Below are 17,377 nucleotides of genomic sequence, written 5' to 3'. Positions count from 1 at the left end.
TTTTTTTTTTTTGGAATTGAGTTTTGGATTTCCATGGGTTGTTAAATTACTAAATCTTATGATACTGGGAATTCCAGTCTTATCAGAATTACTGAGTATAACTCTTACACAAATGTGTGTCCACAACGCCATACAAATACCTGTAGTTCTAGAATTGTTAGAGTCAATTTTGTAACAATAATGTTTTTCTTTATGCCTGTGAGAAATTTCTAGCCTGTGTTGCCCTTCTGTCCTCTTTCTTGTTCTTTCCCCTCATTTCTCAGCACATAACAAGTAATTCCAGAATCTGCCACCCCTAACCAACCCTCCTTTGTAATCCCCAAAGTCCCATCTTCCTAAGTTCAAGTAAATCTTTTCTTTTTATAGCATAAACAGGGAATTTTTTCCTTAATTTCTTTTTTGATTTGTACTTTAAATTACCATTGTCCTTTTGAAACCTCGGAAACCACACGGTGCTAGCTTAATCAATTTATCACCCTACTGAGCTAACATTTCAACTTATCACCCTACCGAGCTAACATTTGATACCATACTTCTGTATGCATGCCTTATTTTTTATTAATAAATTTATTTCATTTATTATTTATTTGCTTTGCTTTCCAATTACACTTTCAATCTCTAGTCTGAATGAAACCAATTCCAATACATGTTAAACCCTATCCCTCACTTTTTTAATCATTACAAACTGCTAAGTCTTTTATGTTCTGGAGCTATGGCTATTACATAACCCAGGTTGGTCAGACCAATTCAATTTGTACTATATGATAATCTCTTCTAAAATAATATGGCATCGATTATCAGTAAGACTATTCAGTAAAAACAACTTTTAGTTCCAACTATTGTTGATAATGAAATAATTCTACAATTTCCCTTCTATTTAGGCAATTGTATTATGCTTGTTTGGCATCATGGATCCTCATTTCACCCATGTAAATGCCCCCTGTGTCGACGTCACATCACTTTGTTGGTTCCTAGTGAGGCCTCTTTAAGGGAGCGTCATAACTCAGCAGTCGCTGAGGTTCTGGAAAAGGTTGAAAAATACAACCGATACTTTGGTGGACAATCCAATGGTCTCATTCAGGTGTGTGCACGTTTGTTTTTATTGAATTTGCTATGCAGCTTAACAACCTTTATTCTTGGATATAACCTTATTCCAATTTGTTGTTTTACATATTAGCATGAGGTTATTACTTATTTTCCCTTTTTCATTCCTTTTTTTTTCTCAAAATAATAATTCAACCTAATGCCTTACCTGAGTGTAAAAAGGTATACTTATCTACTTCATTTATAGAGTCCTAAAGTGGATTTGTACATTGATTAAGCAAACTTTGACCCTTAGTTTGATATCATTTTTCGAAAAGCCCTTGACCACAGAATAAGCAAGTGTAACTTTGAGGGCAACAAGGGAAAGTATGATTTTTTTTTTTGCAAGTGTCACTGTCATTTTGACTCAAAGTAAGAACCAGATGCTACTGCACTGCTCATAATCAACAAAACTGTATGATAATCCTAACTTTCAAGAAAGGAACTTTGAAGGATGACCAAGTACAATGTGGTAATCCCTTGCATAAACAAACATAAAATTAGTACAATGAATAATTCTTTGTGGCCTATGCAAAGAATTTCCTAAAATATCCACTGTCGAATGGAGATCATAATTCTAAACTCTGATAATTAATCTTGACTTTCCCAATATATAAATTATCTGCATCACATGCCACTCTGGTTGTTTAAAGTTTTTAAGTTTTTTGTTCTTGCTTTGTGAGTAATCTGTATACCAACTAGCATTTTGAGTATTCCTGGTACTCCTTCAACGTTCTCTTGCACCTATTATAGTTATGTACCAAAATAATTCAATCCTAGGACTGACCTATTAGTACAAAATTCAGAAACAATTGTTAGGACTTTCAGTGTTTTGATTTTTTTGAGAGCTACTCTTATCTGACATCTGAATCCCAGTTTCTCTTTCATGCAGAGACTACAAGACCTTCCTTTCCTGCTTCGCAGGTTGTTACGAGAAATGACAGATCCTCAGAGATCTCTTCCTCTTGTCATCAAAGCTCGTGTATATCTTGCAGTTAAGTTAGTGTTCCTCATCTGGATCATTTTTCACATTACATTTGCTTTATTGAAGAATTGTCTTTCTTATAATATAATAACTTCTAAGAGCTTTGGCTTTTCTTCTGCTGAACTCAACGGAGTCTTTAGATTTATAGCTTTATTGAAGAATTGTCTTTCTTATAATATAATAACTTCTAAGAGCTTTGGCTTTTCTTCTGCTGAACTCAACGGAGTCTTTAGATTTATAATGCAGTACCTGTGCTAAATTAATGCTTTTAGAGCACTTGTGCATGTTAGATAGAGATTGCTCACTTTTTGGAGCCTTTTTCCAGACACTTTACCTTTATTGTTGCCCCGACTTTTCATCTTCCTTGAACGTATGCCCAATACATATCTGATGGACACGGGCATGAGGTCCAACTCTCCAAATGTATCGAATAACTTAAAAAATATTGAACTTAGTGACGCTGGACACATAACTGTATCCGATACTCACTCTCAAGTCTGAGTAACATAGGCGTTGTGCATACACATACTTCCTCCAACCCTTTCAAATTGTCACTTGTTGAATTTTCTTGCACTTTAAGAAGTTACAAGGACAAATGATGATATGGAAAAGTTGCTGTTAAATTGTGTTGATCAATTGAGTGTCTTTTATTTCAGTTGTGTTTGAAGCATTTTAGGAGAGCAGTAAAAAATGTTGATTAATCCTGTTAAACACTAATCTGGCTGACTTTTAGTTCTTAATGGAATGGAATCATTATGTCCTTTGCAAACAATAGCAACAAAAGTTTGGAATATAAGACATGCTGCAAAAGTAAGAAACATTGCTGCGTTATTATTCTTTAACTAGATTCAAATATGAATTTGGGAAGTTTAAAAATACTAGTGATGTATTCTAGTTTCAGATTTCAAGATTATGCAGGGAAATTTTTTCCTTTTTCTGTACATGCAATGTGGCAAGTAATAATTATAAGAAACTTTCAAAAGAGATTTGACAATGAGTTTATGGACTCATTGAAAGGTAATAGGCGTGAAGGTAACAAGAAAAAAAATAAAAAAAAATCAGTAACATTTCCTATAAAAAGTTTATTATTTCCCATTTTTTCTATAATATTCTGGTTTTTTAGCCATATCTTGGGCCATCATGCCTTGTGTATTTTGATCTGATTGCTGAAGCATAAACGATACCATAATGTACTGTAACATCAGTAACTATCTTAGTGATTGGATTTGCTAATAGGGGTGCAATCGACCTGAACTAAGCTCAGTCTGAAGCTGTTCAGGCTTTGGCTTGAGCTCCTTGTGAGTTTGAAAATTGCATATTCAAGCATGGCAATTTAAAATTTAAAAAACCTAGATTTGGTGTAGTCTTTTCCTATATATATATATGATCATATTAATAGGTTCACAAGTCAAGGTTCTGTAGGCTCATATTCGAGCTTGATTTTCTAAACGAGCCTAGATTTTTACTCAGCTTGGCTGCTGTGGTAAATGAGGTTGAGCTGAGCTAAGCTCTAGCATTTGCATGCCTTTTTCTATACCTAAATGCCATTGGTGGGCATCAAATAGTTGTTGTTGAATTTGTTATAGAAAAAAACATCATGTTGCCAGTTAAATTAGATCGTTTAGAGTAAAATGAATAATTTGTTAGATTCTATGTTTCAGTTTATTGCTTCAGCTGTTTAGTGTAGTATTTAATTCAAGGAAATTAATTATCTTTTATCAATTTTGGTATAGATATAGTCTTATTTCTCTTTCTTCTGCACAGATGTTCTTAAGTGCCATCTACATATTCAGCCCCATAGACATTATTCCTGAAGGTACATCATATTTTTGTTAATTATCTTGGGATGTTTGTTTGGTAACTAACAGTTGCTTGACATCATAAATGCTTGGTGTCAAATCACAGCAATCTTGGGGATAGTTGGCCTCTTGGATGATCTTCTTATAGTTCTCGTCTGTTTTCTCCATGTTGCTGCCATCTATCGGTCTGTTCTCTACTATCGTCATGGAGGTTCTTGAAGTTTACTAGAGCATTGATATAGGTAAACTCACAGAAAGCTAAACCCACATAATGAGTTGGAATGTATATAGTTGTATGGATAGTGAATTAATTAAGATTAGTTTCAAGTAGTTGTTAGTGTAGTATAGCAAAGTTGTTTGTTGAGTATAGTTCTGCTGGACAACTTGTGCATTTGACTTGTGTTGATAACCGTTATACAAAAATTTGATTTTTTTAATTTATTTTTTCAAAAGGTTATCGTCTGCTTACTGAAAGTTGTTGTGAACCAGACTAGAGGCCTGAATGTGCACCACCACTAAAACCTTGAATGGTCAGTTGAATGTATTGTTTATCATGTGTTCCCCCCTGCTTCTTACCTTGAGTGGTCAATTTATGCTGTTTAAGATCAGTTCTCTGTGCCAAACCTCGATTGGTCTTCCCTGCTTAAAATCTGACTCATAGACTTACAACGTTGGTGACCCAACAACTGTAACATAGCCTTCAGATTTATTGAAAACTTCTTATGCTCTTGATACACACTTCTCTACCCCTCTTAGTGCTCCTTCCGATACCCTTCCCATTTTCTCCAAATAGCTTACTCTTTTTAGCAGTTTCAAAACATGGTTGTGGACGGTTTCAGTTTTTCTTGCAATTTCATCAGACAAAACCCACAAGTAAGCACTGGTTAACACAAAGGTGGACTAACTGCAGCCTCAGTTGCCCCTTCTCATTCTCTTCGACACACTTTGTTGTTATGATTTAACGTCTTCAATTGTCAACATTGAATATGTGACTGCCTGCTACTAGTCGGTTGGAATAATGGCAACCAATTTCTTGGCTTCACCTTTTTGCTTGAGAAAAAGTGATCAAGTGTGTTTAGGATTTTGGATTAAATCTCTACTATATATAATTAGGGGTGAATTGTTAATATAAGTTGGGTCCTCTTGTGGCTTGGCTTGGCTTGCAAACAGATGCCATGATTTGGTGAAATGAGCAAAAGATGGTCACTTGGACGGCCATGGGAGGCAGCGGCTTCTTGCAACCATAAAAGATTCAGAAGAGACACTTGATGGTGGCAAGCAACTTGCGGACCAGGGTCTAGAAGGAAAACTATTTTGAAAATTAATAAATTTTGTATAATTTTGATTAAAATTTAAAAAAAATAAAGATATTTTACTTTAAAATTTAACAAAATGCAAAATATAATAAAAACTATATCCTAAATTTAAGTTAATAATGTGTTAACAAATTAATGTAACTTATTATATTAACTTATTTTTATATTAAGTTATCCATATATTATACTCTATATAACATATTTATTAATATACAATATATAGTCTATACGCTATAGACTAAAGTAACTTACTTTTTATAAGTTATTAATAAACTATAATAATATAGTATAACTTATATTAACATAGTAAATTATATTAAATTATAAATATTAGTATACTATAGTAATATAACTTATATAAGTAATTAAATATAATAACTTATATTATATAATTATATATTAATTATATAGAGTAAATATTAATAAAGTATATATTGTTCACAATTATACATTATATAATATATCTATCTTAATACACTATACATAGTATACTTACTAATCAAAAATTATATATTAACAATATACTATATTAGTATATCAGTAAAATTATAAGTAATAATTTAATATGTGGTAACATAAAATACAATATTAATATATTATTAAATAAATTTAAAAAATAAAAAGTTGAAAAAATCAATTAAATCGGTTAAAGTCAATTAAAACCCTTAAGTCGGTTTGGTTCGATTAATTTTTTTTAAGAAAGTTGAGTAAGTCAATTAATAGTTTTCCTTAATCAAATTAATCGATTTAACCAAATACTCACCACTAAACATGAAGTGGGTTGGTGATTCAACAAGTGCCCCTTGAAAATAGAAAAAGAAGTGGGTTGGTGATTCAACAAGTGCCCCTTGAAAATAGAAAAAGAAGATTTTTATAAATATAAATTTTAATTATATATAATAATTGAAATATAAATTATCTTTTTTATAAATATTTTTTTTAATGGCAGTTAGTGAGCAACGGATTTCTGTTGTGAGGATATTTTGTCCACAAAAACAAAATATCTTGAGCCAATCACTCTCTCATCCGCCCCTTCTCTCCCCCCTCCCGCCTCGGAAAAGCAGAAGAAGACATGTGGCTGGCGTCAACACCCTCCTCCTCGTCCGTGCTCTCCACCTCCCTTTGCGCAACCAGAAGTAGGTCACTCCCGCTCCGCCACAGTCGTCACCATCACCTCCGCTTCCTCCCAACTTTCGTACGGTCCACTTTTCCTTTTAAACTCTTTCTTTTTGAACATTTGTTTCTTTAATTAATATATCATTATAAGAATTATCTGCAAATTCTGACTTCAAACTTTCAGTTTATGTTCAGAGAAAATGCATTTTAAATTGCCGGGAATCATCGGGAAGGAGTTCTGCCGAGAGGGTGAGGTGCTGGGCAGTGAAAGTGGAAGACGACATAGATGATGAAGCATGTGAGTTGGTGAATGGGGTGGAGCTTTCCATCGGGGAAGGCGATGATAACATCGAAGCTTATCTCTTTAAGGCTGTTAAGAATAACAATGGAACATGTGTGTTGCTCTTGTCTGATATCTTTGGGTTCCAGGATTCAGCCACCAGAGACTTTGCTTACCAAGTTGCCTGCCATGGTTACAAGTATGTTTCTTAACCTTAAAATACCCAAAGGTTGTTTTCTCTGCTTTTTAATCCCATCTTTAATTTTTGATTTAATCCAAATGTTGCATTATATCATGCTGTCGTGTTCTAATAGATATAATATTTTAATCAATAATAATGAATTAATTATTAATTATAAAAACTTAATAAAAAATTATTTAAAATTTTTTAAATAATTCAGTAATTTTTTTGAATATTATATCATAATATTCAAGTGAAATTTGCAGCGTCCTTGTTCCGGACTTATTTCGTGGTGATCCCTGGGCAGAAGGCCGGCAGAGAGCAATGCTTGAACAATGGTTGGCTAGCCAAGATCCGGAGAGGGTTGCAAAGGACATTGCTACCTCAACAAAATGGATCGTTGATGAATTTACAGCTGCAGGGATTTCCAAGAAACTTGGTATTATTGGGTTTTGCTTTGGAGGTGGCCGAGTGATAGACGTTTTAGCTGCAGATCAGGGTGCTTATTTCAGCACTGCCGTCTCATTTTATGGAACCAGGATGGACCCAACAACAGCATCTAAAGTAAAGGTGCCTGTCTTATTCATTTCAGGGGACAATGACCCTCTTTGTCCAGTAAGTGTTTTGAGTGAGTTTGAGAAGAGCATTGGCCAGGGGTCTAGGGTGGTAATCTTCAAAGGAAGAGGTCATGCCTTTGCACATCGACCTGGATCTCCTGATGAGGATGGAGATGCAGAGCAGGCGTTTACATTGATGAGAAATTGGCTACATGATGGCCTTCTTGTAAAAACCTGAGACTGCATCTATGTTTATGGTTATCTTGTATGTTGTTAGAGGTAGAATTGGTACAGCTGATTATGACTACTGCATCTTTCTTACTATGCTCTCTGAGATTGAGGTAAATACCCTAATAGCAACCTGGTTTGGATGGTTTAGTGAATATCGGTTCAGTTCGATCCTAACCTAAATAGGCCAGTTGAGCATTCATAGGATTGTAGGCTCTTCACCCGGTTGAACCCTCAAATTCCCACCCAAGAGAGGATTAGAAGAAATTTTGATCTCCATACACAAAGGATAAGAAAGCAAGAACGATATAAGCTCTGCCATTGACAAGTAGCTTTAAAACCATCCTTTTCTTCTCCTCTTTCCACTGTGTTTTGTCTAACTTAAACATGGAAATGACCTCAAATTTTAGCTTCTTACATATGCAAGGAAAATTGACCATAATTTGGGTTCTTTAGGCAAAGCTTGCCCTGTTTCACACAAACTTGGGTGAAACAAGCTCTAAGATTATGTTTGGATTGAAGGAAGAGAATAAAAAGGGAGGGAGGGAACACTTTTAGTTTGAGCAACATTTTAATAGAAGGATGAGGTTCTTCGAGAATTAATTGCATTCATCCACAATCCTCTAAAACTCCCAATCTTGTTAAGCTCTTCAAATTAAAGGAATTTGGGGAAGCCTTCTCTCCCTCTCTTCCACTAATAATTTGAAAAGCTAGTCTAGATTCTCTACATCCTTTAATATTGCACTGTCTACCCAAATTTTAGCCACAAAAGACCACACTGTCCAGTTGTCCCATATGACCCAAATGAGAAAGCAGAAAATAGTGGGCTGGGAGAAGAAAAAACATATGACCTACAATAAATATAAGATAAAGAGATTAAAAAATTAAGACCTACATATACATCATTAACTTTCCTATGCAATGAGGCAGCTGAAAAGGAACTTCACATATCAGACAGCACTCAGCAGACCAAACAAGTACAACTCTTAACAATGATCAAACAAAATTCAAGCCTGCAACAGGAATTATTTTCATTTTCCCCTCCAAATTGTGTTCACTCATGATATAGTTAGAGAACAAAAGAAAACAAGATTGATACCAAATTTTTGGCGCATCATAATTGTTTACCCACCAACAACAATGTTTGCACTACAAATTCAAGACATATCTGGGGAAGAAAGACTAGAACTATCAACTTGTGAAAATTCTGAACTTAAACTGTCAACTTAGAGGAACTTCAAAACATCAACTCACTCCTGTCCATCCTGGAAATCAGACAGAGAACTAAATAAACTTTCAAAATAAACTTTCTTATAGAGATTATTGCAACATATAGAGTAAAATTCACATGAAATAAATTTGACAAACAACCTTCATAGACTGATTTTTTTGACAACTAGTCAAACTTAATAGACTGCTACTAAAAGTGTCAGAAAATTTGACATCTACTGCAGACATAACTAGTGCTTAAACTGCCAAGGCTGTACATAATTATCATCCAAGAGACTGGGTGGCAAAGCACCAATTGGCTATGCCCCTTGGGCGCAGCGAAATTGATTATGTGGAAAGCTTTCCATCTAAATGCTTTTCATAAAAGTATAAAGTTCTCTAAACATTTCACAACTAGTTTAGTTTTTTAATATTCTGAGAAATTTCATCTTTTAGGATTACCTTGTCTGAATTAACAGTTGTTTAATACTATATAATGGTTGTTTTAAGTCCACAGCAGTAATTAAAAAATAAATAAGATAAAAATATACACCAAAGAGATGGCTTAAGGATTTGTTGAACTCCAAGAAAAAGAGGCAGAGAGAGAGAGAGAGAGAGAAGAGAGAAGTGAAGAGAGCACCCTATACTTCACAATGTTTCAATAGTATGGTATAACACTGAGTAGGTAACTGACCTAAAGATATCTTCCTGTCCCTTTTCTAAGCTAATGCCTATAAGCAAGTTGCAATAACCAAAAGAACTCTACTCAAACAGCTCACATGCATCTTAGGAGAAGAGTTCTTGTCAAACTATCAGATAACTGACACATACCAACCTTTCAGTATCCCCGAAAAACTCCAACTTCCTATATTAAAAATTTATGAAATATGCCTTGGTGTGTAAATTTGATCCATCAGTATCACACTATTTCAGTACATCATTCTCTTTTAGTTCTAGTTGTTATCATAAAAAATTATCTTAGGATAAAATTTCTCATCATCACTAACATTTGATTCAGGTTGCTGACTCCTATATGGCTCTAACATCATTGGTTGGGCATGGTGTTGAAGTTGAAGATATCATAAATGAGTTATGTAATTTGGCCAATCATAACCTAACCCAGAATGGCCCTACTATTGCTGATGCATATCCACCCATTTGACACCTTAAAAACTATTAGCAGGTTTATGAAAATTTTTACTTTGGTATAGACAAAGGATAACCACTAAAAACAACTAAAACATGAAAGTACGACCTTAAAAAGGAAGCAGTCCAAAAGATTAAACTCTTAGTTGAATAAAACGTTAGTCCTACCTGAGGAGCAGGAGCATCTGCCAGTTTAGGAGGAGCCAAAGTTGCAGAAGATCCATCAAAAATACGAGAACAATCTGTGTATGCAGATCCAATTCCAATCCCAGCACCAAAAGCTACAGATGCCCATCGAGTCACTGGACTCCCTGGTATGACAAATCAAAATGCATCAATATTATGAATTCAAGGAAGGAAAGTAAAAAAGAAAGCCCAGAACTAACAACCCTTGGGTAGAAGACTACCATAAAAAAATTCAATGTAAATCAAAGGGACCAAACTAACTATAAAAGTTAAAACGCATAGTCAGTTTAAATGTTTAGGCTTTTCTTGGTAGGAAGGATGGAAGGAAAAATTTAAACTCAATGGTTAAGATACAAGATAGGAAGGTGGTAATGAAACACAAGATTTAAAACCTTTCCCTTTCCATCCTCTCTGTGAAGCAAAACCTTAATCCACTTCATCATTGATTCTAGGCAATCTACAAAGATGGCAAAATTTCGCTTCTAACAGGAGCTAGTTCTGCTGTTGGAACACAAGTCAGTGAAGTAAGACACACACATAGGGATGCAAGTACTGCTCAAATATCTTAAGATAAGAGCATGATATGGTATCATCGATCATACACAGATCCTTACGGAAGCCACTTGCTCTAAAATGTTTCGAATTAAATGTATATTAATGGGTAGGTATGTTCATGTATATGTATGTGCCTAATTATCTACATCCATATCTATGAATGGGGATGCACATGCATGTAAACTTTAAAAGCACAAAATTCCATGTCGCAGGTACAAAACCAGAGGCACTGAGAGTTAATTAATTACAATCTAATGAAACAATTACAAGACCTTTGGCATTCAAAACAGACATAGCTTCATCCAATTTCAGACATTATTAGATATCGCCGTATCACAGCTTATCCAAAACTGCTGGCAGCCAGACAATCAGAAGACATTTCTAGAACCTAATGGACCAATCTGCAATCACTAGAACTACAGAACACAGATCCAAAAGCCATTGACTTTTTGGTCATCTGGCTTAATCTATAACTCAAAAACGCTAAATTCTAATTAATTACAATTCTTTTCAACAATTAAGCAATTGAGCAGTTCAAAAACAATATCTTGAAAGAAATCAATTTGGATGAAAGAGAGACAAACTGAAGAAAAGGAGGCCGCCAAAAGCTCCAGCCAAGGATGAGTAAACGAAGCGGCGGACCGTCAGATCGAGGCAGGCATCCCATTTTGCGTTAACGTCATACTTTGCCTGCATCAAGTCCTTGTTCTCTGCCATTTGCCTTTTTTAGTTTTCAATTACTACTATAATTTTTCCTTCTTCTCCTTCTTATTGTTCCTTTGATTCCTTCTTCTTCAGCTACGATGCTTCCAGCTAGGTAACGATCGTTGCGCTCTTCCCCTTTCCTTGGCATCCGTCTGTGGGAATTCGGGAATTTTCCGTCCCCTTACTTTTTCGGGTCTAGGGTTCCACATTTTGGGCTGCTAAATCTGGGCCTTCAAATCTAACTTTGGGCTAACTGTTTGGCAAATCTTTAAAAATAAAAAATAAAAAATGAGTTTACTTCACACAAAAAATCAAAAAGAGACATAAAATCGGACCCAGAGAGTATTTCCATACATACTTCAACTAATTTTTATTAAATATAATATATAAAAAATTGAATAATTTTTTATATTTTTATTATATTCAATCAATTTTTTATATTTTTATTTTAAGTAAATAATTTTTTATATTTTTAATTTTGAGTTAAATAAACTCTTATAACTAATGATTGATTTAGTTAAAATGTCATTTGTTATTTTATTTAATATGACATTAATCGTGGTATGTAAAAATATTATAATTAAGGATAATATAATATGTTAGTATATCATAATTGATAATAACATGGTATGCTAATTTGACATGATAACATAATAATATATCATATTTCACTCTACACATCAATATCATATCACTGTTATGTAAATATAAAATAACAAATGGTATTTTTTACCAATACAATCCTAAAGGTTTATTTGATTTTAAATAAAAATATAAAAATTTGATTAAATATAATAAAAAATAAAAAATTATTTAAATATTTTTTACTAATTTAAAGATTTATTTAAATATTATATTTTTTTATTATCTTGACTCATAATCTGATTAAACATTTAATTTTTTTTATTATTTTAAAAAAAAGCTTTCAAGTTTGATCTAACCCGACCACACCGGCATCCACATATCCAACAACTTTGGACCACTTTGATTTGGATTTTAAACCCATTTAAGGTATTTGACCTTTTTCTCTTTTTGGTTTTTTATTTCCCTTTTTATTTATTTATTTTTTTCTTTCTTTCGTACACATATTTAAATTTGAGAAATTATTTCAAAAAAATTCTTTGAATAATAAAAATTATAAAAATGACATTTTTTTTATATACATATTTAAACCTATGAAACTTTTTTAAAAATCCTATTTAGGAATAATAAAATATCGTGTTAAATTATTAATTAATTACATTCAAAATCATAATTATTTAGAATAAATATTTTTTAAAAGGGAAATTTTAAAGAAGTTACAAGTGGTGATTTTCTTAAATTTTTCAAAGTGAAAATGATTATGGGACCTTACCAAAAGTGATGGGGGAAATCTCATATTTATTATTACAAGGAGACTTATTTATAAATAATTAATAAAATTTAAAAACTAATAAATATAATAATTAAAATATTCTATAAATTAGAAATTAAACCTATGATAGAATTTCAATGAAGTTGTAGGTGAATTTTTTTTTTTGAATTCTTAAGTGGGGAAAACATTCTAAAGTTTCACCAAAATTTAGAAGAAATTAAAAAAAAATTCAATAAAAAGATTTTCATTTCTTATTCAATAAAATGTTCATATTGCATCACATATATTTTAATTTTGATAATTCAAGTAAATAAAATATGCCAATGATAGAATCTCCCAAGGAAATTTTACTGGCAAATTTATTAAAAATTCTTGAGAAGATAAAATATTTCTAAAATTCAATCAAAGTGTTAGGAGAAGAAGAATCAATATAAAAGTTTTCATTTGCTATTGAATAAAATTGGCAAGTGTTCAATTCATGAAATGAATAAATAATTCAAAATATAATTGGTAAGAAGTTGGGATAATAGTAAAATTGCAAAAAATTAAAAATAAAAAACTAGGAAATAAAAAAATGAAAAATTAAGGGAGAAATAATGACATGAAAAGAAAAACAATCAAATCAAAGCCTTTTACATAAAAAAATTAAATAAATCGGATAATAGAGTTCTTAGAGTTCTTTCCAGAAAATAAATGATGTTCTTAAATACTTTCATGTGAGGAGAATTTAACAATATAATAAAAATGAAAAAATGAAAAAACAATCAAGAAGCAAGGTTAAATATGAAATTAAAGATTATTTATCAAGGTTAAAAAAATAACACATGATTAATTGATATTATTCTTTGAATAAACATAATCCTATGCAAAATTTTATTCTCAAACCCATTTATTTTGTAAATCAAAAGCTATTTTTTCAATGAATCTTAATAAAGCTTATGATTATATTAAATGGATTAAATCAATTAACTGATTAGTCGCGCTTAATAGAAAAAAAAAAAGATTGATGATGACTTTTTTACATATTAATTGGTTTCAAATCCACAACAGTAGAAGTGCCAAATAGTTTTTTATCCTTATAAAAAACCTTTTTTTCTATTTTCTTCTAATTTTTTAATCTTTTTTAGTAATGTCCAAATCACAAAACTTATTTCGTGTCTTTTACATCATGTGACAAAATTTATTAGTTTACATGTTATTTATTTAACATGACAATCTTATCTCAATTGACAAATGGGGTTAGTTCTATTAGTTACATGGCAATTTCAAATAAAGGCTCAATTAGTTCTAAATGAAATGTTAAAAGAGAATAATCAATTGTAATAAGAAAATAAAGATTTAGATAAAAAATTAATATATATATATAAGGGTTAATTTTGTATTTTAATTTTTTTAATTATTATGTAAAAGTACTATGAAGCCACTGCAATGATAAATGTTAAAAGAGGGTTCAGAAGTGATTAGACCTGATTGCTTCGGCTTTTACAAGTCCACTGGCCAAGATATTTGCCTCCTTAATAGTGTGGGTAAAAGAAGTTTCCTTGATGCCTGTTTTGAGTGATTCGATGTAGTTAAATATGTTCTTCATATGCCAAGGAATTGAATTATGGTCCAAAACCTAGCTAATGGGGTTCTTGAAATCACTTTCGATGTGGAGATTGCATGAGGCCCATGGAAATGACAAGAATAAAGAGAGATGTTCCTTGATTGCTAAAAACTCAATGTAGTTAGACTAATTGGTGTGGATGTGCGAAGAGAAAACTCTCTTAATAAAGCCATTTTGGTATCTAATGACGCCCCCAATTCCCGTAAGTCCTAACTTACTGACGGTTAATTTGTCGACATTGAGTTTGAAAGAGCCTGGGGGTGGTCTTATCCATTTCATGTTAGCTATTATTTTGAGTTTCCTTTTCTTTAGTGTGATTTTGCTTGGTTTGAAAAGAAAGTGCGTGGTTGGGATGTGGTGGAATGGCCACTTACCTTAGTATTAGTGAGCAAGTCTTACTAGAATGATGTTTTGAAGGTGATCAGTGTCGAGGTGCTTACCTTGGAGTAAGATTTCGTTCTTACATAGTCAAATTGACCAAATGGTGGAGAAAAAGCATTTTCCAAATTTGGAATGACTTGAAGGTGGATTAAAATTGTTCCATGCTGCATAAAAAATTGGTGGCGTGTACGCACTATAAACCTCATAAGGCGTTGTTGTTCATCCAAAGCTACCAAGCAACAGAACACATAAAAAAAAAGGAAGAAGGGCTTTCTGTTGTTGATTTTTCACGCAAGTGCACGTATCGTTAACAAATAATATAACAGTAAATAGAATTTGTTCCCACAGAGAATTGAATTAATTCTTAATTGCTAACTACTAAAATTGTAATACCTTAATTTATTAAATAGAAAAATTAAAACTAATGAACTGAAACTAAATTAAATAGTAAATTTGTTTTATAAAACTCACTTACCTACCAGGCCTAAGATTGTGGTGTTCCTTAATACTTCATCTAACTATTGTCTCTCTCTCTCTCTTAACTTAGTTTAATGGAATAAGTTGCTAACCTACAATCCTAAATTATTTATCAGCTTCTGTCAAGTTTCTCATAAAAATACATCTCTTAATTAATTTACTATATGTCTATGCAAATTAAATTGAAGAAATATTTATTAAGTTCATACTCTAATTTTGGCTATGTTTGGCTTATAAGTATATGTCTACCTTATATGCAAATCAAATCACCTAATTAACTAAGTGCATTCGATTATATGCTATCCTATTCAAGGTCTACCTAAATCTCCTTTGTCAAGGTTTAACCTGGGTTTCCAATTCAATCTAATTGGTGATTAGGTAATTAAAAGCATTAAGAAAAGAATAAAATAAATGACTTAAATCCATCAAATATAAACAAAAGAAGAATAAATAAATCAGACTACATATTGAATTCAATCATAATCTTAGATAAAAAGTTTAGCTCCCCATCAAGTCACATATTATCATCAAATAAATTAAACATTAAAAACAAAACCAAGGGAATAAGAGAATAACAAAAAGATAGAAAAAACTAAGGATTATATTGTTGATCTTTAAGTCTCCTTGAATCCTTCTAATTCTTCTTGGCTTCAATAACTTTGTGGCTTGACTCTCAACTATCAATCTGGTGTTTTGTTCCTTCTCCAAAGTCTTTTGAAAGGTTATTTTTATAAGACTTTGAAGTTAGGTTAAGTTGGGTAAAGAAAGAAGTCAATTACAACTGGGATTTTCTCATAAGACTATGTGGCTCACAGCCTTGCCCAGTTAATTAACAAAAATCATAATTGCTCTAGGATTGCTACAGTAGTTTAGTTTCGACAAGATTTTTTACCATTTCTCATGCTGAACTGGGTGAATGATAAATACAAAAGTTGTAGCTCTTTCTCTTATCTTTCCAAGTTTCAAAAATCATCTCATTTGGAACTTTGAAAAAAAAGTTATGGCCAAAATACCGAAACATGTGTAGTAGAAGTTTACACCTTGAAATTGCTCTTCTTCTTTCACTAAAATTCTTTTTTCATCAAATACCTACAAAAGCACAAATAAATCAATAACAACTTATCTTAACCACAATAACATGAAATAAGGCATAAAATTAACTAAGATTAAATTAACTCACCTAAATTAACTAATTTAAAATAATAAAATAAAATCTACTAATTTTTATGTTTTACTACAAGAACTAAGCTAAATTACTATCAAAATTAAGCCTAAATAACTCTCTATCATAAAGTGTTCAGTTTCAAGTTCAACACAACACATAGTAAATTTTGCAGCATTAATGTCAAGCACCTTTTTTTGTGAAGTTCATGTTTGACAGCAACTTTGCCTAGAAGGACCTGCCAAATAAAGATTCTAACCTTTAGGGGAGTTCTGCTAGACCAAAGTAGTCTTTAGATTGGTTATGGTTGCCAACATTTTGATTGGTGAGTTTGAATAAAAGAAAAGGGCGTGTATCTTCCATTACTGGATTTTTTCCATATTACTCTATTTAGGTGGGTAGGGTGAGGTTGAATTAGGTTAATAAGATCAGAGAAGGAATTCCACTACCCAATTCCCAATTGAAAGGGTTACGTCTAAGCTGGATAGACCACTCCAAGAGTTGCTTTCCCAAGAACCAAAATCAACCACCACTTTTGTTTTATTGGAGGCTAAAACATAAATTCTAAGGAATTTGAGAAAAAAAGAGGCCAATCATCAATCCAAATCTCAATCCAGAAATGGATTATGAGGCCATTAGTAGAAAAGAAACCAAGATTAGAAGTCACCGCATCATGAAAAGCATTGTTAGAAAGAAAGGGAGCTAGTGATGTTCCTCCATAAAGTTGATGATTTACGTGATGGAACAATAAGGAAAAAACCTTTGGATTAAACTTGTTCTTGGCTTTAATAACATTTCTCCATAAGTCGAAGCGCTTGTTGGCATATCACCATAACCATTTATTGAAAAGAGTGTGATTTTTCAAATCCAAATCAACAATACCAAGGTGATCGCAATTTTTGGGTATTGTAACAAAAGACCAGCCAACATTAGTGGATTTTTCTCTTTTCATCGCATCCTAACTAGAAGAAGTCTTTTTGAATTTTTTCAAGTTGTTCTTAATTTTCATTGACATTTGAAGTATGGAAAGGTAATAAAGAGGAAGAGTTTT

General features: G+C 32.2%; 3 protein-coding genes across 6 annotated transcripts in view; 2 read left to right on the top strand and 1 right to left on the bottom strand.

Annotated features, from left to right (window-relative positions):
• LOC110420057 (uncharacterized) overlaps nt 1–5,189 on the top strand; it is a 7,394-nt gene extending 2,205 nt beyond the window's left edge. The window contains exons 2-6 of one of the 3 annotated variants that reach the window (XM_021433218.2): nt 882–1,081; nt 1,976–2,077; nt 3,833–3,884; nt 3,974–4,109; nt 5,038–5,189. In XM_021433218.2, coding sequence (XP_021288893.1) covers nt 882–1,081; nt 1,976–2,077; nt 3,833–3,884; nt 3,974–4,086 — 467 coding nt within the window. In that variant the 3' untranslated portion in view covers nt 4,087–4,109; nt 5,038–5,189. The other 2 variants (XM_021433219.2, XM_021433217.2) reach the window with 2 other exon arrangements.
• Nucleotides 5,190–6,139: 950 nt separating this feature from the next.
• On the top strand, nt 6,140–7,624 carry LOC110420056 (alpha/beta-Hydrolases superfamily protein). The gene is made up of 3 exons (XM_021433216.2): nt 6,140–6,378; nt 6,495–6,778; nt 7,027–7,624. The coding sequence occupies exons 1-3, from the start codon at nt 6,256–6,258 to the stop codon at nt 7,553–7,555; spliced, it is 936 nt and encodes a 311-aa protein (XP_021288891.1). The 5' UTR covers nt 6,140–6,255; the 3' UTR covers nt 7,556–7,624.
• A 914-nt stretch (nt 7,625–8,538) lies between these two features.
• Nucleotides 8,539–15,853, bottom strand: LOC110420059 (MICOS complex subunit MIC10-like). Of its 2 annotated transcripts, XM_021433220.2 has the most exons (4): nt 14,167–15,853; nt 11,226–11,612; nt 10,069–10,211; nt 8,539–8,810 (listed from the first exon to the last, which is right to left on the bottom strand). In XM_021433220.2, exons 2-4 carry the CDS (start codon nt 11,356–11,358, stop codon nt 8,796–8,798), a joined length of 291 nt encoding a protein of 96 aa, XP_021288895.1. In that variant the 5' UTR covers nt 11,359–11,612; nt 14,167–15,853; the 3' UTR covers nt 8,539–8,795. The 2 variants fall into 2 exon arrangements, with proteins under 2 accessions (XP_021288895.1, XP_021288896.1); XM_021433221.2 differs by lacking the exon at nt 14,167–15,853 and having other exon boundaries at nt 11,226–11,657.
• Nucleotides 15,854–17,377: the final 1,524 nt, after the last annotated feature.

The sequence above is a fragment of the Theobroma umbraticum genome, unplaced genomic scaffold (genome assembly GCF_002168275.2).
Source record: "Theobroma umbraticum cultivar Fairchild unplaced genomic scaffold, ASM216827v3 scaffold_67.0, whole genome shotgun sequence".
Taxonomy (NCBI): Eukaryota; Viridiplantae; Streptophyta; class Magnoliopsida; order Malvales; family Malvaceae; genus Theobroma; species Theobroma umbraticum.
Note: the sequence above shows the minus strand (reverse complement) of the source record. Positions and strands in the feature narration are given on the sequence as shown.

What these genes read in the sequence shown, in the direction of transcription:
- LOC110420056 (XM_021433216.2), top strand. Translation starts at nt 6,256, where the DNA reads ATGTGGCTGGCGTCAACACCCTCCTCCTCGTCCGTGCTCTCCACCTCC. An exon ending in TCCGCTTCCTCCCAACTTTC is followed by an intron (nt 6,379 to 6,494) that starts GTACGGTCCACT and finishes GTTTATGTTCAG; the next exon opens with AGAAAATGCATTTTAAATTG. An exon ending in GTTGCCTGCCATGGTTACAA is followed by an intron (nt 6,779 to 7,026) that starts GTATGTTTCTTA and finishes TGAAATTTGCAG; the next exon opens with CGTCCTTGTTCCGGACTTAT.
- LOC110420059 (XM_021433220.2), bottom strand. Translation starts at nt 11,358, where the DNA reads ATGGCAGAGAACAAGGACTTGATGCAGGCAAAGTATGACGTTAACGCA. An exon ending in TGGCGGCCTCCTTTTCTTCA is followed by an intron (nt 10,212 to 11,225) that starts GTTTGTCTCTCT and finishes TTGTCATACCAG; the next exon opens with GGAGTCCAGTGACTCGATGG.